At 40.5% G+C, this 20909-nt stretch overlaps 2 protein-coding genes and 1 long non-coding RNA gene across 5 annotated transcripts; 1 reads left to right on the top strand and 2 right to left on the bottom strand.

Moving 5' to 3' along the window:
- Positions 1 to 4541: 4541 nt before the first annotated feature.
- Positions 4542 to 9638, bottom strand: LOC100701903 (uncharacterized). Its single transcript, XM_003443139.5, has 3 exons — positions 9483 to 9638; positions 7026 to 7522; positions 4542 to 6910 (listed from the first exon to the last, which is right to left on the bottom strand). The coding sequence occupies exons 2-3, from the start codon at positions 7517 to 7519 to the stop codon at positions 6220 to 6222; spliced, it is 1185 nt and encodes a 394-aa protein (XP_003443187.1). The 5' UTR covers positions 7520 to 7522; positions 9483 to 9638; the 3' UTR covers positions 4542 to 6219.
- Positions 9639 to 9715: 77 nt separating this feature from the next.
- LOC112848190 (uncharacterized) lies at positions 9716 to 19087 on the top strand. The gene is made up of 4 exons (XR_003222155.1): positions 9716 to 9932; positions 10502 to 10609; positions 17810 to 17877; positions 18694 to 19087. It is a non-coding gene; the product is annotated as an uncharacterized LOC112848190 (long non-coding RNA).
- rpz (rapunzel) lies at positions 12333 to 20385 on the bottom strand. 3 transcript variants are annotated; one of them, XM_025911402.1, is made up of 4 exons: positions 20367 to 20385; positions 19094 to 19172; positions 16534 to 16605; positions 12333 to 15248 (listed from the first exon to the last, which is right to left on the bottom strand). In XM_025911402.1, the coding sequence occupies exon 4, from the start codon at positions 15197 to 15199 to the stop codon at positions 14516 to 14518; it is 684 nt and encodes a 227-aa protein (XP_025767187.1). In that variant the 5' UTR covers positions 15200 to 15248; positions 16534 to 16605; positions 19094 to 19172; positions 20367 to 20385; the 3' UTR covers positions 12333 to 14515. The 3 variants fall into 3 exon arrangements, with proteins under 3 accessions (XP_025767187.1, XP_025767186.1, XP_003443188.1); XM_025911401.1 differs by lacking the exon at positions 20367 to 20385 and adding an exon at positions 20271 to 20289; XM_003443140.5 differs by lacking the exon at positions 20367 to 20385 and having other exon boundaries at positions 19094 to 19582.
- Positions 20386 to 20909: the final 524 nt, after the last annotated feature.

Here is a 20909-nt window from a genome sequence, read left to right as displayed (position 1 = left end):
GACCCACACTGTATTTGAGTGTGTAGACCTAGCTGCACAGCTCATCTCTAACATGTGGCTAACTGTGGCTAGCAGCAGCATATTACCTGAAGTGACAGAAGTGGCATGGCATTCCTACATGGTTAGATGTACCTTTGTGCATGTGCCACTTTTATGTGACCTCTGGATGGATGGATGGATGGATGGACTTTGGAATTATATTCTTTGATTATTGTTGTTCATGGTTTTGCTTTTCTTTAGTCTCAGTGATCTTCGTTCTCCCTCTCTTAGTGTTTATCTCAGCCTGTGTTTAGTCTCTGTCTCCGTGTGCTCTCTGGGCCTTTCCTGCGTTCCGCGTTTGTTGTTGAGTCACCCGTGTTTCTGTGTTCATTCATCTCCTGTGTCTCCCCGGTCAGTCGTCGCTCCTTGTCAAGTCCGTGTCTCCATGCCGGTTTCCTGTTTTATTTTGATAGTTCCTTGTCCTGTGCTCCTGTCTAAATGCCTGGTTCTCAGTTCTAGGTTTGTTTTCTTGTGGTCTAGTTTAAGTTCTAGTTTCTCAGTGTTTCAGTTCTTAGTTCCCATGTTCAGGGTTTTGATTTGTTTTTTGTGGGTTTATTTTATGGAGGTTTTTCCAGCAATAAAGCCGCTGTGATCGATTAACTTCCCGTGTTGTGAGTCCTATTAGTTTGTGGAAGCCTAGACTTCAGCTTTTTTTGCCATGGCCAAATTGGATAACTGACAGAAGACAGCAAGCGATGCAACCTTAGTCACAGTCAGAAGGTACCCATGCTTTTTCATGAGTTTCACTCAACCACTGCCCATAATTTTCTAAGTTATATCATACTGTAGTAAGAACACTTTAACCTAAAGCACAGAGACCATAAACACATTAGAAAAATATGTCCTGAAGTCAAAAATGAAGAGAGAAGTAGCATCGTTTTCTCAGACTTTTATAGACTCAGACTTTTACTGCATCCAGAGTCACTGCCCCCTACTGGTCAGAATTCGGATCCTCCACATTGACTTCATTTTGCAGACAGTATGGATAAAACATTAATAGCCAGAATCTCAAACCTGTCAGCACCATTAAAAAAAACTCAGTTCTTGGATCTGTGTTCGGACCTGCAGTCGGTGTGCCACTGAACAAATGTTTTAATGCTTTTTATTGAATTAGTCCACTCAGAGTGCAGCAGGCTGGTCGATGAGCCACTCGGACTGATGGGTAATAGCATTATCCTGCGTGGACAGGATTGGCAGACACCGCCTCACAGCGCTATCCTACCATCCATCGATTGACTGTCTCCTCCAGGGACAGCCTGATGTTAGCCTCCATCCAGTCTTTCATTTGTTTATGAAATATTGATATTGGCTGGTATCTCCTCTTGGAGATGAGGAAAGTCAGCCTGATGGAAAGGACTGTGTTAGAGGATGCTGGGAAGAGTTTTTGTTTAGGGAGGTTTGTAAACTTATTTTCAAGTTTCTGGAATTATTATTTCCGGAATTTCGCCATGAAGGTTTTTTTTAATAGCCAGCATTTCACCATGAAGTGTTTTTGTTTTTTAAAGTCATATTTCCGCTGTTAAAAGTCCCTTAATGAGTCACAGCCTGTAGGAGCAGCAGAGAAAAGGGAAATGTCTGCAAATATTTCCTCTTAACCCTGTGAGGCCTGCTATAAGTCTGTGTCATCTGTGATAACTGTATGCTAACTGAACATGTGGTTTGGTTGTTTTTCTTAATAAATTGGTGTCTGAAGTCTGGGCAATCATTCTAACTGGCTTGCATAATTTAGTACTTGCTTCCAAAACATGGGGTTAAGGCTGGGCTTTGGCTCATCATCCATGATGACTTTAATCTCAAATCGTAAAAGTCAGTTTAAAATGGTGAGAGAAATTAAATGTTCACGAGATGCTGAAACAGAAAAATCTTTGAACTATAAATGGACAACGACAACTGGGTGGAAAAGCAATTTATTTTAAATCATGGCAGCAACAGACTGCTTTTGGAACAGAGTTACCTTCAGATCTGTTTGTTGATAGCGCCCTCTGTCTGCAAACCACTGCTGGTACCACCATTTCCCTGCCATATTTCACTCTTTCATTCTTAAAATCTTGCGTTAACCTCCTTTCAACCACAAAACACTACAAGTCTGACTGCTGCAGCACAAGATGCAGCAGCCGGCTGCAGTCAGTAAACAGATGCTTTCCATCTTCCACATGACAGCCAGGATTGACTGTTTACCACAGCAAGAGCCTTTTATGCAGGCAAGAGCCTCTTGGATCAATAGTTGTTACCTAGGCAAAACCCACACAACCACTAATGAATCCACTGCCTTACAGTGCCGGCTGCATCTGCTTTCCATTTCTCCACAGGGGAGAAAACCAAGGAAATGTTAAATACTGCTGGTGGTCATGTTAATTTTAACATCCAAATCCAGCCATCTCACTGGAGAAAAGGAATAAAAAAAAAAAGGGAATATAAGGTGACTGGATTAGTTTAAATTTAAATTGAGCACAGTAACAACAGACAAACCGGTCTGTTATCTGTCAGCAGACGCAGGTGTAACGTTAGCAAGCTTCTTGTTTGTTTTATTGTGTGCTGTCGTTTCAGTGGTCTGCACACAGAGACTGGTTCTGTGTCTGTGAGTGTTTGAGGGCTGCGCTGTTGTCTGGCACACCCATCCGCCCGTCTGCTCCACATTTTCTGTTTTTTCAGCCCCAGATCAAAGGTGGTAAAGCAGTTAGTCACCTGTCTGGGATTTGTAATGACAAAAAGGCTTTGTGCCAGCAAGGTAGCAGGTGGAGTGTTTAGCATCACAGGGAAGTCTGTGATATGTTTTCCTTTGTTTTGTTTTTGTTCACCAGCATTTTGATTTAGAGTGAAGACGTTTATGGTTTAAGGCTATTTTTAGGGTTTTCTCATCCATATTAAATGACGACTGCAGATCTTAGACCAGTGACAGGTACAAGATCTGCCCAACAAGAAACAATCTCAATCTGAAACCTGTTTTTTCTGTTTGTTTTTTGTTTGTTTGTTTTACTTAAAGTTTAAAAATGAAGTCAATACCACTGCCAAGCTTAATATCTTAGCTTAACCCCCTAAGACCCGAACTCTTTCATGGCATGCATTTTTAATTTCTCTTTGCTATTTGGCACAATTGAGTAAAGATGTGCAAAACTCTTTATTTGGCGTCTGAACACAGCAGCGTTTTTCCTAAATACAAAAACAAAATGAGAAACAACAACTGTGCCCCTTTAAGCAATATGGCTCATTTGAAAGAGCAAAATTTGGTATTGTGGTCTAGACAATCCAAACTGTGGTGTCCCCATATGTGGACGACAGGTTCTAGGAGGTTAAAGACTGAATGCTTGTGCGGCACTTTCCAGTGTTCAGAAATACACATACCACTGCTGCAGGGTAAATATGAAGCTACAGTCTCGAGCCAGTTTTCTTTAGGGTAGTATTTAGGGTTCAAACGGTGGTAAACTGAGGGAAACTGTTCAACTTTAATAAATTGCTTATTAAAACCTCTTAATCTTCTTGCTTAAAATGCCCATTAGAAATGTAATGATAGATTATGTGTCAGATTACTTTTTTGTTTTAGGACAAATAAAGTGCTGGTTTATTAATTAATTTGAGAAATGTTCAAAGCTTTGGAGAAGACTGATCAAGTTTTTTTACTCTTGCATCCAGTATTTATGCATAATCCAGATTTTCACCAGTGGAATATAACCACAGCATCCAGCCTGGACCTCGTCTACCGGTCGTACACATATGAACAAAATAAGGAATGTGGCTATTGTTACTAGAATAATAAAAAAAATAGTCAAGCTGAAGTGCAACACACATTGCACACTATGATCAATTAATTATCAATTTCTATACAATTCAATTTAATAAATGAATATGTTTCTTCATGTTGACTTCATTAAGCCCTGATATTGGGAGATACAGTCATCACAGAATTGAATCCTCTTACATAGGTGATATTCGTCTGTCTCTATTCTACTGCTACTTCTGGATTTATTTTTTGATTTTTGATTTTTTTGATAGGAGAAACTTGACTTATTTTTGATTTTATTTTAGTTCTGATCTTGTCTGATGTTTCCTCCCCAACAGTCTGCACCCCAACATTCTTTGAATTAGTTTTAATTAGGCTTTTCTATATGTATCATATAGATTTTTTAATTAGCTTTTTTTTATATGCATAAATTTGATCAGCTGAATTAACAGTTGTTTTCCTCTGAACAGTCTACTTCCTGCTGCACTGCACTGGGTCTTAGGGAGAGCGCTTGATGGATTCTGACAGGCTTGATTTATGACACACAAGCCGAGCAGCTAAAGACCCTGCAGATCCACTGAGATATGAAATGAAGGGCATCTCCACCCGCGCTGCACCTACTCTGAGCATTATGACTGATACCATCCTGCTAAGTCAAGCACTTTGCTGCTCGTCTGCAGGATATTAGCTCAGCCAAAGGTTATTCATGGACTATCAAAGCAGAGCTGCGGTCAGGAAATGCTGACTTATGTGTAAATATCAATTAAATTAGCCGGAGTCTGTGTTGCTGAGGGTGCACTGCTTCATTTTAATGGGCACAGGCACTAACAGTGCTACATAAATCACATTTGTACAAGAAAAAGGAGACAGATATTAGATTACACGTGTTTACACATCCATTTGCTTTTTGTTTTTACTCATTAATTATCATAAAGCATAAAAAGCCATGCTAGCCATTCATTATCCACTAATTTTGTTAAGATGGTTTGGTTTGAGTAACAAAGCAGATGCGGTTTAAGCAAGCAATAGTTTTTATCTAAATGTGGTGGATTAAAAAAAACTGAGTTCATAAAAATTTCCTGGGAAAATCTTTGGTTGACTTTTAAATTTCAGACAAAACAACTGAATATTTAATGTGAGGAAGAATACCTAACAGAAAAGAAGAAGATGGCGTTGAGATAGATTAAATGATACATAAATCATAAAGATCCTGTGTGAAGCATCATGTTATCATTTTTAGGCAGAGCACTGGTCGGCAGTGGGCGTCTGGTTCGACATCGAGGGCTTTCACTGTGTTTAGAACACAAGGCACATTGTCGTGTCTCCAACCTCCAAGCCTCTTGTTTTTCACGCCTGAAAAAGTAACCTCTCCGCTCCCTGTCAGGGTTATGTAGGCCAGCCTGCTGAGCACGGACAAAAAGGGAGCAGAGAGCTGTAGATGCAGCCTCAGCAAAACCATCTCCTGAAAGCTGTAAGTAGGTAGAGCAGCCGTTTCTCAAGGGAGACGGTGTTATTACTGCATGCAGCTGAGGTAAAATGCTTTTGAAGTAAACTGTTAGTATTATGGATAGACATGTAGCAATACAGTTTGTAATATGCAAGTGATTTTTAAGAGCTATAACTACATTTATGTAGAAAATATCCGAGAGTATCTAAGAGCTCGCGCAGCTCTGAAAGTGCATTTGTGGTTATATTATTTTAACAAAACATTAAAACATGAAACCAAGTTTTCTGAAAGAGCTGCATTGATCGGATGTTTTCCAATATTGATTCTATCGTGTCAGTTTGGGTGATGGCGTACGCAGAGCACTGATCCAGTCATGTGTAGCTCTAATGTAGGAGTGTCAAATCGATTCGGTTCTCAAATGGGCTGTACCTGTAAAACTATGGCATAACTCATTTAAAAATAACACCTCTAGACTAAAAAACAAAGATTTTAAAACATAAGCTGCATTCTGAAATCTTTCACATTTAATAAACCTTCCATTCACAAAATGAATGTTAAAAATAAGTGTAACAGTGTCAGTTTGATTCAGTCCGCTGTCACTACAAACAAACCCTACAGCTGAAATTAAAAGAATTGTTGTATTAAATGTAGTTTCAGTCAGAGATGCTGGTGCATCTCAGTTTGCATAGAAGCAATGTAATTATTTGCAAACAAAAGTGCTTTGTAATATTTTCAATTTCATTTTTTTTATCTCTTCACCCCTTAAATGTATTCTTTAATCTGTCGATCGACTGGAAATAATCAGCAAGAATATGAATAAATCTCCCCCCACTATTAATGCATTAGGTCTGGGCTTAATACCTGAAAATGCTTCATTTGTGTGATTGGTGTTAATATAAATTATCTGATGATCAGTGCAGTGTATCATCAATTTTCCTTTTAGCAACAAAAATGTTAAATGTCTTCATTTGGATAAACTGCCTTAAAATCTTAAAACCTGGATTATCTAGCAGCTTTACTCTGAGTGCACACACACAGCCACATTCTTGTGCCTCTCCCAGTAATGACAGTCTTCAGGAAAGCTCCACGCAGCCGCGGACTCCTTGTGACGACTGACTGCATGAACAACAAACCCGCACAGCTGCTTCTCCAACACCTCCACCACAGCTGGGGCATTTCCCTTCTTCCCCTGACCCTCCATCACCTGCCTGATACAGTCGCAGGGCACAGGCTGCGGTTTGGTGCTGTAGGACACCACCAGGTTGATGTTGTTCACCTGGAGCACTTCGAACCAGTTCTGCCCTGCCACATGATGAAAATGCTCCCCTGCTCGCCAGTTTCGATAGGTGCTGCCTGAATGGTTGATCAGCCGCACTGACCAGCTGACCCAGTCGTACTTTTTCACCAAGAACTCTAAAAGCTGCTGAGTTGAATCCTGAAGATTCTCTTCATGGTTTTCCTTCAGGAGGCGTTCGGTGTCTAATTTTGCTTGTTCTGGAAAAGCAGCAATGCAAGACTCAATGGCTGACTTCATCCTGGACTCAACTTCTTCAGTTTTGCTGCTCCACTCTTGGATTTTGTCCTGCTCTTCTTCTTGGCCCTGTGTTAAGGCACAGTGACCCAGAAGAGCAATCAGACCCAAGCAGAGAAGCTCCTTCATCCGAACACAGAAATCTTCCAGAAGGCGGCGGTTCCGTGCCACATACCTGCAACACAGAAGAGCAGTTTCATCATACTTTCATCTGACACCCCATCCACAGAAATGGACAGTGGGGATTTGTAAATCCAGAAGCATAAATGTGATGAAATGGAACAATTTACCTTTCTACCACATCTAAAATGGGCTCTCCAAAGCAGTTAGTCCCCATGAGAGCATCACAGAGCACAAGCAGGTTCTTCTCTCCTCCAGTTTTGGCAAAGTGCTCCAAGAAAAGTCTCTTCTTCACCTCCCTGAACTGCTCTTTTGCTTCCAGTATATCCATATACTTCCTAAACTGGTTCCGAATGTTCTCCTCAACAGAGAAGTACTGGGAGTCCAGTCTTCCCTTCTTGAGCTCGCAGTCTATGTCTTCCAGCTGACTCGAGAGCACATCAAGCTTGTTCTTCACTGTCAGAAACTGTTCTTTGACATAGAAGACCTCTTTGCTCTGAACATTATCTAAGGCCAGACGCAGGACAGGAGCAGCAGCCTCACAAAGAGGAAAGAGCTCACCCACAGCACTGGCCAGCACCTCGGCCCCCCTCTGAAACATATCCATCACTGCCTCAATGGCCTCCTTCTTCTGGGCCACAACCTTCTCCAGTGGATTAGTCATGTTCTGGGATACAGAGAAGCAAAATATGTCAAACATAGATAGAAACTTAGAAATGAAGCAGTGATTCTTTATGCTGTTATCATAATAATATAAAAATTTCCCTCATAATATCTTTCCATCTATGATCTTCATTTGGATGAGGAGAAAGTGGTCATTTCTCAAACTTTGCCACGAAACGGTATAGTGTCTCTCAGATTATTTCATCTGAGTAACTGGTAGTCCAGTAGTCAAAGATTAGATGGAGTATGGTCTGAATATAAATGTCTGCACCATGAAAATACTTTTCCAGTTTTTTGTTAGTTTTTTGAAAAATTCCACACTGTAAATCAAAAGTTCCTTTTGTTGTGCAATGAGTCCCTTACAAGAAAGAAAGGGAGAAAGGATGGAATAATCCAAGCACCAATTAAATGTGGGATTCTACCTTTTGCACTCTGCTCATATGTTTACATATGTTGTGATATGGCACTATATAAATAAAAATGAATTGAGTTGTTCAGACCAAACGTTGTGGAACGGCTTGATTAGATGAAACAAATCCAGCTTCAGCAAATAATTCTCTTCAGACTGTTATGACCTCGTGTCAGCTGAGATTTTTTCATAACCTGAATTTACCAAGAATTAAAAATAGAAATATGATCCAACTTCCCTTTTTATAAAGAGAGCAGAAAATGGAGGTAGCTTGCAGAAAACTACAGAAAATTTCTAACTTCTGGAAATGTTCCTGTTCCAACTGTTGGCTGTACTTTGAAAGGCGATGGTTCCCCACTGGCTGTTAGACGAGAATAATTATGGAGCACAAAATGGTCCAATGCAGAGTGAGACTTTGTGTTGGTCGGAACACACTATTTGACACATTAAGTTTGTTTTGTTGGCATATTATTTATAGTAAATCAATTTCCAGATTTGTTAGCAGTTTGTTGCAGACCCCTGGGGGTCCCTGGTCCTTACTTTGAAAGCCACTTCTGTATCTGCATTTAATATTAAGACGACAGATGATGTTGCAGGAACAAAGCTCAACTGAACTGCATGTGTGTGAAAATGAAAAACATTGGTGTTGCTTTAAAATAAAAGCTTTAACTTTACCTGGTTAGTAATTGTAGTGTGTGCACTGAATTTAAGAGCAGTAATGCTCTACAGTTTAATACTGTGTTGCTTCACACTGGTAAGGACCTTTTTTCTAAATATATTAAAGCCAACTCTCTATATTTATTTTGTAAATAGTAGAAAAGATCAATTTAATCTTATATCAAAGACTCTTTCTTTCAGAAGTGGAGGAGAGATGAGATGTCAGAAATCTGAGTTCAAGATGAAATTCAGCATTTTTAGAGAATGGTTTGGTGTTTTGTTTTGTTTTTTGGTCACATTGCGTCTCCTGCTCTGATGGGCACCATTATGTCCTTGGAATACATTTCATTTTTTAAACTACGCATCCAAAAGGATGTAGATGATGATGTCATGTGAACAAAATGGGGGCCTGGATGAGAAGATGCCCTTGGCTGTGACTCATCTTAGATTCGCAGACCAAGGCCAAACCATGTTTAAAAAACGGCTTTCATCTTTCAGTCTGACATGCATAAATTACTGTGCAATCCCAGTTCAGACGCTATCTGTGTCTGAACTCGAATCTGCGTCACCGACAACCTGAAACAAATCATCATTCATTTTGTTTACATTTTAAAAGGCCTCGTAATTTGTTGTATTAATAAAGATAAACATGTGCGCAATAAGATAGCAACTATGAACAACAAGGTTTAAGTAAATATTCTAAGGATGGGAATTCCGTGTGCCCGAACTGAAGCATTTTTATCTGCCATGCGCGCTCAAAAGAAATGCGCAACGTGGATCTTTTTACGCGCATATCCCCTGAGAGGATCGGACACACCTTGGAGCATGTTAACCCTTCTGATGAGGGAGAAAGATAAACATTCATGACATTCTTATAGTAACAGTGTTTTTTCTATACCTGAATGAAATGCTTCTACTGCTCCTTCGCGGCTGATAAGCTCCAACAGCTGCAGACACGATTCCCCCCCTTCAAGTTTGAGAAAATTCCCACGGTTCTCTCATGCACTGCTGAGAAGGGTCCAAAACCGGACTGAGAGCGGAGATGCGCACTGAATGTCTGCAAAGGGGGAGAGAGCGCGCGAGAAGGAGAGATAAATGGAAAGAGAGAGAGGAGGAGGAGGAGAGCGCAAAACTGCGCAGGGTAAAATCTGTGGTGGGTCCATTTTCTTTTCAGTCAGGTCACCATGACTGGAAGGTTTAACTTCTTCAACAGAACGGAAATTAATCAAAATGTTTTTCTTGTGGGCGTTTTTCTTCTTCTTCTCCTTTTTGTTCTGGGGCAGCGTTCTTGCACCGTTTTCTCACCATTTTGTGCCTCAGCTGCTGTGAAAATGATCCAAAAGTTGAGGTAAGACGATCGAAAAACTGTTGTCTTTTGTCTCTTTAGCGTCTGAATACGATGCACTGATTTTCCTTTTCACCTCAACCGCGTTTCGGATCATTAACGAATTTCTTTGACCTTCTGCAGTTTTAGAAACCTCAATGCTCAGAGCCTTTAAAGCTTTAATACTGTTGTGAAAATGTTATCACGGTAAAGGATATTTTAAATAATCAGGGAGGGGAATCTGACAACTACCCACTGTGTATTTTTAGAACTACTGCGCATCACTATGTCATCATTCTCTGTTCAGATTTATCATAAATGTATATACATCCGTGAAACATCTCTTAAAATCTAAAGACCATATGTTGTCATTTTTCATCATTCTGATGAGGCCGAGATTAAATTAAACCTCTCACCCCCGCCTTTTCAGTGCGCACACGACGCGCCCTGAGCGCCGAGGCTAAAACCTCTCTTTTGGGAAAAAATCGTTTCTCCTTCAGCTCATCAAATATTTCACATCATATGTACGGATTCATGTTCGATATGTGACGGAGAGCTTTTAAAATTTTCAAATAATCCTTTTTTTTTTTTAGATTATTTGAAAGGATCTCGTTTCACGGAGAGGGGAGGAAAAAAAGCTCCATCACATGACAGAGGATGTGCGTCGGTGGTTCACAAGAACTCATTAATCTGCAGCGCAGGTAAGCGCCTCAAAATCTTTGTGTCTCAGTAATCCGCACTGCAAATGCCCGTAATGCGCATTTTCCTGTTTTGATCCCCCAACTCTGAGCTGTGAGTCAAACCTGTTCATCTGGATAATAATGCATGAGGGCCATACCAGAGGGACTTAACCTCGGCGATGCGCCCTGCTTACCTCACCTGAGGCGTTTTGTTTTTCACTCGTTTGTAAATTAATTTCGGGTTTTCCAGCAGATTTATTTGGCCTCTAAAAATGGAAACAGCTTTTATTAGTCTGACAGCTTTGATACACAGATGTGACTCCGTGGACCCTGAAGGAGCTCCGAAAAAACAGGTGTAATGGTGACGCAAGTGAAGTACTAACGCCCTCTTGCGTACAAATGAGTAAACTGCACTTCAGCGTACACTTCTCTTTGCTGCACCAGAGGAGCCGTAATAACAACATTCTTATTCATAGCTCAAATTAAACGAGCTATAACTTGTTTTGTTCGTTTTACATGTTTTGCAAGGAGATGATGATGATTGATGGATGGTTTTGATTTTATGTATTTGGACAAAATAACTAAAACTCACAAAATGTTAAATAAATTAAAAAAATGTCAGCATGAAAAAAAAGAAACTGGAACACAACAATAATTCATGTCACAGATACATTACTAAAGAGCGTTTTATTTTCAGTTTTGATCTTTTTTATTTAGTTTTGTGCACTACACACCTTAATGTAACTGAGCAATCACCATTTTCCTCCTTGCTGCACTAAAATTGGGTCTTTCTCTGTAAATCTTTAACAATATATCTTAAACCTAATTTCTGGGCCCCAAAACATTCTTTTTATGGCATTTAATTTATTACATTTGTGTTCCCAAAACACATTTTCTTAGTTTCTACATTTTAAATGCCACATTTATTACATATTTAAACCAGTTCTTTGGCTAGTTCAGCATTTTTAGACTACAAAAGAGTAAAAGAAATAAATAACTAAAAACGACCCAAATCGACCCAAATCTGCTGAAAATGTTTTTTTTAATAAATTCCAAACCTTTTCTACTTTGGAAGTGCTTCCCATCAGATTGCAGAACCTTGTTGTAGAAAGTAAATCACATCCAGTACTGATGACTAGTACTGGGTAAAAGGTCAGGGCTCTGTGCAGGCCAGCTAAGTCCTCCTACACCCAACAGAGACTCAAAAACACTAACTTTGCCAACCTTCCAAGTAAATATAATAATGAGCACAAAGAGGAGCATGTCTTATACAGCAAATCTGCTGTTCCATCCACGAATATCAGAAAATAGGTTAATTCTATTATAAGTAGGTTTCTAGTCTTACTGTAGCTTTGTCTTTTATTATGACGTTTCCATCATGTTCTGCTGTAAACTGCAAAACCTGTGATACTGTGGTGAGCTGTAATGTTCTCCCTTTGGCTGTAGAGGGCGACAGATCAACCTGATCGTGTCAGCCATACCTGCTTTTTTCACAGCAGTGCTGACTCAGAAACGAGACCGTTAGAGCCAATCAAAATGTAAGATGACAGATGAGATTTAACAAAAAAATGATGCGTCCCACAAATAAAGGGACGTCTGGTCACCTGTATGTGCGAATAACTCAGTTACATGCACACTTTCATAGTGGCAGGAGCTTTTTAACATAAGAAAATAGACTTTTTCTTAATCACAAACACACTGATCCATTCTTATTGCTGTTAAATAGTTCAGTATGCCAAGTCAGTATTATTTATTGATGTTTATTTATGGTGCATATACAATCAGCCATCAAATTTCCAGAACAAAAAGGCAACATGTTCACATACAGGGCATTACAAAAAAGAGGGCCATATGATCTCCCAAAATATCAACAGAATTTTAACTATATTTATGTAGCATATAATGTTATAACAAGATGGCGGCACACTGCAACAGAACCATAAACCAGTCTGTAACAGAGTCTATGTATTTAAAAAGTAGGAGGAAAGTATGGCTATATATATATATATATATAAAAAATAATATTAACTGGGGTGTTACTTGCTAACTTTTCTAGCAAACACTGTGACAACTGACGTTGTGTTCTAATGCAGTAAACCGACCAACCATCTGATACTTTTGGCATCACCAGTTTTCTAGAAAAATAAGAGACAAATTGCTCAAAACATAAAGACTGCATACTTACATGATTAAAACAAACCCCTTAATAAAAATACAAAAAATGGGACATTTAGGCACTGTTGTTCAGATAGGAAAGGACAAAAAGCGCTAAAAATGATACATAGTTGATCAGGATCGCCTAAAAGAAAACCCCTTGAATAATGACGGCTCAACAGATGTTAAAAACCTCCCACCAAAGAAACCCTCTGATATCTCCTTACATACTTGGTGCATTTCCTCCATCGCGAAAAAGTTGTAGTGCACATTAAATAGAAAAGTATGAGTGGCACAACTGCACAGAACGAGAGCTCTGTTAGAAACTCAAATACCACAGGTGTGTATTACAGGTGTGTATTACAGGTTGGGGAAACTGAACTGCAGCCATTGCTTAATTTGACCTCCTAAATGGTAAATAATGACATATTCAGTGCTTCTTGCTCCAGTGAAGTGCTCGTTATTGGCAGGTGTAGTGCTGCATGAAAAATCTGTAGTGTCTTAATGTTTCAAATATTTTCTGCACTAAAGGAAAGAAAATAAAGAACTCAGCACAGCAGCATCACTTTAGTGTAAAATAAATTTAACGTAAGAACAAGACATCTGTGGCACAGATTTTGATCATTTGCATAAGATGACATGATTGATTATATTCAATAAAGGATTATATCACAGTAGTTGGTTATTAGATTCGTAGATATGAGGTTTTGGGATCCTCGTTTTTAGTTGAACTCTTTCATCTGAAGGCTGGTTTCTCCTGCCGCCACACTGATTTTCTTGTAGTGTAATATATTTTCACAAAGTGCATTTGGCTGGAACAGACTGCATGTAAAGCTGCGGGAAGCTCAGTAATAGATTACGTTTAAATATGGAGCTGCTGGATTGACACTCAGTTCTCATTCCAAGGGTTTCAAATGCTTCTGTTTATTTTCCCTCAAAGCCACCAGACTCTCCCAGAGACAGAGCAGATGTGAACGAGCACTGGTTAAAGCAATAACGAGACGGCTCACTCACTGTCAACACGTCACATACAAATACTTGTAAAGGACACTTTAGTGTCACATTTAAACACACTGGGTAGGGGGCTGTATTTGGTACCAAACTAAGATTGTGGCACTCAAAGAATCCTGAACAGAAATTTTAGAGACATATCTGCAACTTCAATGGAGGAAAAGCTTTTTAAAGCTTTTTCTTATTTTGGAGTCAAGTTGTTAAACTTTTTAAAGTGTTTTGTGTTTTTAAAATCAGGTTAGACTGGTCCCAAATAAATAACCATAGGGACTTTGCTTAAACTAAGCCAGGTGCAAATTAATCAGCAAGCAAAAATGTCCAATAAAGGACATGAACTAAAATCTTCTATCTGCCAAAGTCTGGCACACCTTGTGTGAGCAACTGAGAACAGGAGTATTTGATGCCCTGGAATGAAAAAAAAACTTACTTTTTAATGTTTTTTGTATAATTATGTGTGTGCAATTTCTTTAGCGCAGCATACTGATCCCATGGATGATTAATATATCTTTTCTTGCCATGATTTTTTTTTTTTTTTTAAGTTGAGGAATCAGCCAGTCGATGTCAAAGCAGCAGGAAACGGGCCATGCTCACGTCTCACACACAGCTCACATGTGCAGCAATCACCAGGCTTTTAAGCAGTGAAGTGAGATGTTGTCATTGGGAGAGAAAATGAAAGAAAGTTACAGCAGGAATGTGGACCCGCGAGTCCAAAAAGTGAAGAAAAGCACTGATGAAGCAGAGACGACGACTCTTCACGGTTCTTCAGTTGCACCTACTAAGAGCTTCCTGCATTTTCTCCTGTATGTGCTCCATCTTCTCAGCCCACTCCTCGCTCAGGCCCTCCTCGTCATCTCCGATGACGGCCGCGTACCCCATGAGGGCGATGAGCCCGATGCAGAACAGGTAGGTGAGGCGCGTGCACAGTCGCTCCATTGTCTGGCGATCGCCTTGCGAGTATTTCAAGTAGACCTCCAGGATGGGTCTACTGAACAGCTTGCGTTTCCCCACCACGCCATCATACAGCGTGTGCAGGTTCTGGTCACCCAGATCGTTGGCGTAACTCTCCTCAAAGTCGTCTTTCTTGCTCTCGCGGTGCTGCGGCCGTGCCTCCACCATCTCCATGAACTTTCTGAACTGGTGCTTCAGGTTCTCCTCAACCTGATTGTACTGGTTGGCCAGCGTTTCCTTCTCGATCTGCACAAGCGTGCTGCGGTTCAGCTCCGAGAGCTGGTCCAACCCCCGGTTGACTGATGCAAACTCGCGCTTCAGAGTACGAATGTCCTCATCATCAATGTGGTGCAGCACCACCCGGATCAGGGAACCAGCAACACCAAAGATGGGGTTAACTACAGCAGCAGCTGAGGAGATGGTGGCCACACACTGGAGAACTTTGACCAGACCCTGCTTCAGCTTGGCCTTCTCCTCGATGATCTCCTCATCCATCATGGCTGAGGTGCAGGTGCTGAGGTCACAGAGTCAAGAAGTGGGACGTGATCTGTGACAATTAAAGATTAGGTTAGTTTTATGCATTTCGATCCTGTGCATCTATCAAAATGTCAGTTTGGGTACATGTTTGATCTCAGATTTGGATTATTACATTCTTTAAATTTACTGCTACATAAATACACTCGTGCTTTTGCTTTAGATTTCCCTGATCTTTAGACGGTACATTCAATATTTTTCTTTAACAAAGATAAGAAAACGCCATCTATTTTGTTGAGTTATCTAAAGTAGGGGGTTTCAAACATTTCGGGGCCAGGGACCCTGGTTTGCAGTTGACTTTGTGTCACTTGATAATGAGACTAACTACAATATGACTGACATGAGAGGGAGTTATCGACATAATCTTCTTTTTTTGTTAGCAGAAGTTTCTGGCTATGAGTCAGAGAGCCCTAGATCTAAAAGGTGAACATGCAAAATTTAAAAAGGCAAACATAAGAAGTTATGCTTTCATTATTCTGCTCATTTCCAATTTCACTCTTATTCTTAGCCTGTACCAGAGCAGCTTTGCGTGATCCAGAGTTCTAAATGGTTTGTGTTTATCTTGTGTAGCTCCCTCAGTTCACATTCAGTCTAATTGGCTATGTCCCCAACCAAAACAAACAGCCAGTGGGTGGTGCTTGTGTGGTTATCACCAAAGCTGCGTACCTGAGTGGACCATATCAGTGATATCTGCTCTCACTGATATCCATTAACATGGATTTTTTTTTTATAGTTTTACTTTTAATAAAACAAACATATTTAGACTCCCATGTATGACATTCATGTAAAATTTAATGAATGGCGGAAAAAAGCAATTTAATAAATATAATAATAAAGAAAAAAGCCTATTGTTTCAGTCTGAGGCAAAGACATAAAATGTCCCGATCATGGTTGGTGATATTATGCTGGTTGACCCGTCAACAATAATGCTGTATAAACATATTTAAGTGAAGCTAAACTGTAAATGAATGCAGTGAAATATAATTTATGTCATAGAAGCCTAGTGTGGATCCTTTATTCATAATACTAATAATAATAACAATAATACATTTATCAATTGATCAACCCCAATCAACCCCTGGCTGTGATTCACCAGGCAAAGTGGGTGTGTTAGAAGTCTAACGTCTCAGCTGTTTCATAGAAAAGCAGATCTAACAGCAGCATTTATTCACAGCTGACACTCGCTGTGCTGTGACAGCCACAGAAAATAAGCATTTCATGGCAGTTTCACAGAGTTTCCAACATGACAGAGGACTGTTGTGTGTTGACTGTGACAGAAAGGTGCTGCTGAAGCTTACATCAAATTTGCTCTCTTCACGTTCACACTGGAACTATGAAAATATGGATGGTGGTCCTGATGAGGATGATTCCTGAAACAAAAGAGAGAGAGAGAGATTCAGACAGCACGCTTGGATCCAACAAAAACGTCTCATGTTACTGATTCTGAACCAGGAAGTGAACAGATTTTTGTCCCTCGCTGGCTACACTTTTCAGCAGTGAAGGAGTTAACAGTTTCTCTCTCTTTCAGCATAACCCAGCTGCATTCAGCACCAAGCTGCTCTCTCTGTGTTTCTATGGCCCGAGCAGATAGCTCCTCAGAGGCAAAGAGGACGCGCACCGAGACAGCCGGAGTAGCTTCAGGGCGGGACAGAGACGCTCTATAGCCGCAGTACAGGAACAAAAACAAACATGGCACGGCCGACTGAGCTGACAAACGCATTCATTGTGTAACAGCAGCTTCTCTGGAACTGCTTTCAGTCTTCAGTTCACAGGAAGATTGTGGAAGTTTAAACTGACTGCTGTAAAGAGCTGATGACGCCCAGTGGTTATTAACACAGAACTATATGTGGGTGTTTTCTACAAAGACTGCACTCTCAGTCCTCTCATTTTCCTGTAATTGTCAGAAAAGACCCGGTGGGTGCCGTGGCGTCTCAAACTAATATAGTCCCAACAAAGCTAATCACATCAGCGGTGCTGCGGTGACACAGAGAAACCACACAGCTGATGACCAGAAGGTTGAGCGAGTGGAAACAGGCCCAACACTCACTGCACGGTCTCGTTCCTTTCTTTGTAAATCCCCGTGACCACCAGAGGGGGGCGGTAATATGCCCACAATAAAAACACCGCCCATAACAACCATCCTTCTGATTTCAGCACCACCACTATGGACTAAAAGCACTGACGCTCACTTTTAACCCTTTAGCTTCAGGATAACTTTAAATGTTCAGTTTAAATGCTTGTAATCAACAAAAATAACAGGAAACGATTAACTAATCTAAGTACTTGTGAAACCTGCACTTAGAAAATCATGTTGAATGATTTTAAAGCCCCATAAGGCTTTCTTAAATGTCATATTTTGAAGAATTTACCATTTTTAAATGGACAGTTTTTTTTCATTTTTTTGCTGAAATACATTTATTCTACCAGTAAATGTCCTTCCAGTTTTCCTTTTCCTGCCATGACGTCGATAAAAGGCCTATTCTGCTTCATTTTTGGTACCTGACAGCAATTAAATCCTCCTAAATTTGCACTGATGTCGTGTTGTGTCTCCTACTTGTGTCCTTAATTTCACAGAAAGTGATCTGGAGGAGAAGATGCCCCATTTCACAACATAAGACAACAAACTGCACGAGACAATTAAGGTAATGAAAGGGTTAACTGCAGCTGTAAAGCTTTGATTATTTAATACTACAGCAAAATGTAAAGTCATTTACATAATCTGAGCTGTATTAATAACAAACTCAGTGAATTTTGGACCAATTAAAGAGCACATGACTGCTGTGCTTCAATTAGTGGCATTAAATTAACCCTTCGTGTTCATGAAATTAATCTTATATTGACCTTTGACCTTTTCTTAGCAAGTGGTCTCCATCATTTTAAGATATTCTTAGTAATTTGAAGAAGAAATTCAATCATATTTAAATATATAAGTTTAGGGCAATTAATAAAAGTCCTAATTAAATGTGAAAAAGTGGAGACTTAAAGCTCCTGAGGTTAAAGCCTTCTGAAAGGGTTAACCAATCAGCGCTCGGTGGCAGCGTGGCCCTTACAGCCAGCAGGCTGCACACTCAGGAGCTGACAGAAAGCTGTGATTCAGTAGTTGTGACTCAACTTCTGCATTAATGTGCGTCTGTGCAGAAACCAGCAAAGGAACAATTATAATATTTGTATTTATTTATTTATTTTTACTTTTAAAGAAACATTTGGCGACACCTTGTAACCAAAGCAGCTCTGTGACGTAATCAGGAAATGTCAGACGGCTCTCACCTGTTTCCAAGCAGAGGAGAGGCCATCTTGAATGTTTTCTTTAACGTCACCAATGCTAGGCTAACACAAATTTACACAATATACTCCAATAATATTACTCCTAATGTACGGCCCTTACATTTTCATTGCTTATTCGAATTATTTTTGTGCTACTTATTCGTGTTAAATGACAGGATACTTTCCCTTCACAGAGCTCAGCCTGTGTGGGGCTTTCCTCTGGGGAAGTGCTCCCTTGATGGCCAACACAGCCAAACAACTACTTTGTTAAGGAACATACAACAATGAAGGGCCATCCGGAGTTCTCGTCCGTGTCTGTAAGTAGTTCTACAAGAATAACATCCTCTCCTAACAGCCCAGGCCCGGCACACTGCCTTCTTGCCCCAGCTCTGGCTCCCCCTAGCAGTCCCTCCATATTTCCTTGTTACTGCACACCATAATGCCCTGACCCTCCCTGATCTATTATACAATGAAAACACCAAAATACATCATAAAACCTACATTTCTCTGTCAAAATGGTGACTATAGAGGCTCTACTTGCCTTCCAGCCAACATTAGGCACCATTGGCCACATCAGAACAGAGGATTGCTTACCTTTCAGACAGTGGCTCTAACTATACCTCCCTCTCCAAAGTCCCAACCTCGACAGCCTCCTTCTTCTTCCCAGCAATCCCTGCAAAAAGGACACTTCCATGTCTGTAGCTCATGTAGGGGTGAACAAATTTGACAAAATCATTTCTAAAAAGCCCAGAATGTCCCCCAAATCTAAAAATGGCCCTTTGGGCCCTAAATAAACATAACCTCCAATATCCCATTATAAAATGATTTAAAAAATGGTATTAAAAGGTAAAGCCCCCTCCTCAGAAATATACTGTTCTACCCCTATGGTTTCAACTTATTTTGGTCCATCCAGTAGTCATACAGTTAATACTGAAAAGGGATTGTCCGTGAGTGCGCAACTGAACTCTTAGGAACTTGCTGCTGCTTTTTGTGCGTTTGCCAAGACATGGAGCATCTCTGAAAGGCTGCACAGACTCCATTGGTGGGATCAATTGGTAAAACGGACCCTTTTCTTATGGACTAGATCAAAAGAATCCGAAGAAAAATATTTTCACGTGAATAAAATCCAACAAAGCCAAAAGTGAGCCGCGAATCCAAATGGACATCTCCAAAAGTGCACAGGTGTATCCAAATGCTCAGGGAGCTCTCAAGAGGCCACAGGAGTATAAAAAAAAATTGTATCCAGCGTAAAAGGTAATTATAATCCTAAATATAACCAAATATGCCAAATGTACATACAAATTAAAAGTTACATTTTAAAAATGTCCAATTTAAAGTCTACTAAAAAGTGAAGGGCATTGAGAAAGATGCTCCAAAATGCGCAATGGCACTGCCGACAATAGTTTATTAATCTAACTTATTTAAATACATAATTTATTGAAAAATACATTTGTTATTACTCACAGCACCGTAGAACATGTTTTTAAATTTAGATGAGCGCTTGTCTGACCAACAGACAAAAACCTGAACTATAGGCGCTCCCATTCAGTGCGCCAGAGTAATCGTGTATAGTTATGATTTGGTCTTTCATGCGGCCTTAAATAAGAATAAATGTGAACTTTTAGCACAAAAAACGTGCAGCCAAATCCGGTGAATCCTTTGGTGTGAGGACCAGCCTGCTGCGCCGACGGTTGAAGCTGTTTCCCCCAAAATAAACCTCATGCAAATCCTGCTGGCAGCGACCAGCACGACACAGCGTTAAAGCACAGACCTGTTCCTCATTTAACCCGGCTGTTCTCTACGTCGCTTTTTAGAACAACACACAGCCACAGTTAGGATGGGCGTTTGCCTCCCAGCATGTCCAGACCTGAGCAAGCCGCGAGTGGGTTAGAGACCCCGCATCCTCTCACTGAGACATCCAGCCTCAGGCAGCAGCACAAGAGAAGCCCTGTCCTCCCCGCGCTGTGAAGTGGGTGAAAAATAGAGATAAAAGCCGACTGTTCACTAGAAACGACAAAGCCTTCAGTTATCTGCTAGGAAAACGGTCCGCATCGACGCTCAGGGCGTGTTGGTGGTACAGTAGCGCGTCTGTGAGCCAGTACAGTATGGCAAGCCATTGCCATAGTACAGCCTTTATTCAGCACCGCAGCTGCAGGCGGAACTGCAGCCGGACGCACGCCTGTCCTCAGTGAACAGTTGCCACCGCAGCTGTCAGTCGGCTCACATTTCAGACTGTGTGATGAATACACACAGACATATACTATACTGTAGTAACCGCATTCGTGCAAGATCAGCTGTGCGTAATATTTACGCTCCGCGGTGACAAACCTCTGTTGCAAGACCTCGTTTTGTGTTTTTTTAAGCTGGGGGGCAGGAGGAGCGCCTTGTTGACACGTTGAAAGCCACAATA

Source organism: Oreochromis niloticus, linkage group LG11 (genome assembly GCF_001858045.2).
Source record: "Oreochromis niloticus isolate F11D_XX linkage group LG11, O_niloticus_UMD_NMBU, whole genome shotgun sequence".
Taxonomy (NCBI): domain Eukaryota; kingdom Metazoa; phylum Chordata; class Actinopteri; order Cichliformes; family Cichlidae; genus Oreochromis; species Oreochromis niloticus.
The sequence above is the reverse complement of the archived record's forward strand: the minus strand, read 5'-3'. Positions and strand labels throughout refer to the sequence as shown.

Excerpts from the sequence above, each read along its gene's own strand:
- LOC100701903 (XM_003443139.5), bottom strand. The coding sequence starts at position 7,519 with ATGACTAATCCACTGGAGAAGGTTGTGGCCCAGAAGAAGGAGGCCATT. Across the intron at positions 6,911-7,025 it reads ATTTTAGATGTGGTAGAAAG|GTATGTGGCACGGAACCGCC; the intron begins GTAAATTGTTCC and ends TCTGTGTTGCAG.
- rpz (XM_025911402.1), bottom strand. The coding sequence starts at position 15,199 with ATGATGGATGAGGAGATCATCGAGGAGAAGGCCAAGCTGAAGCAGGGT.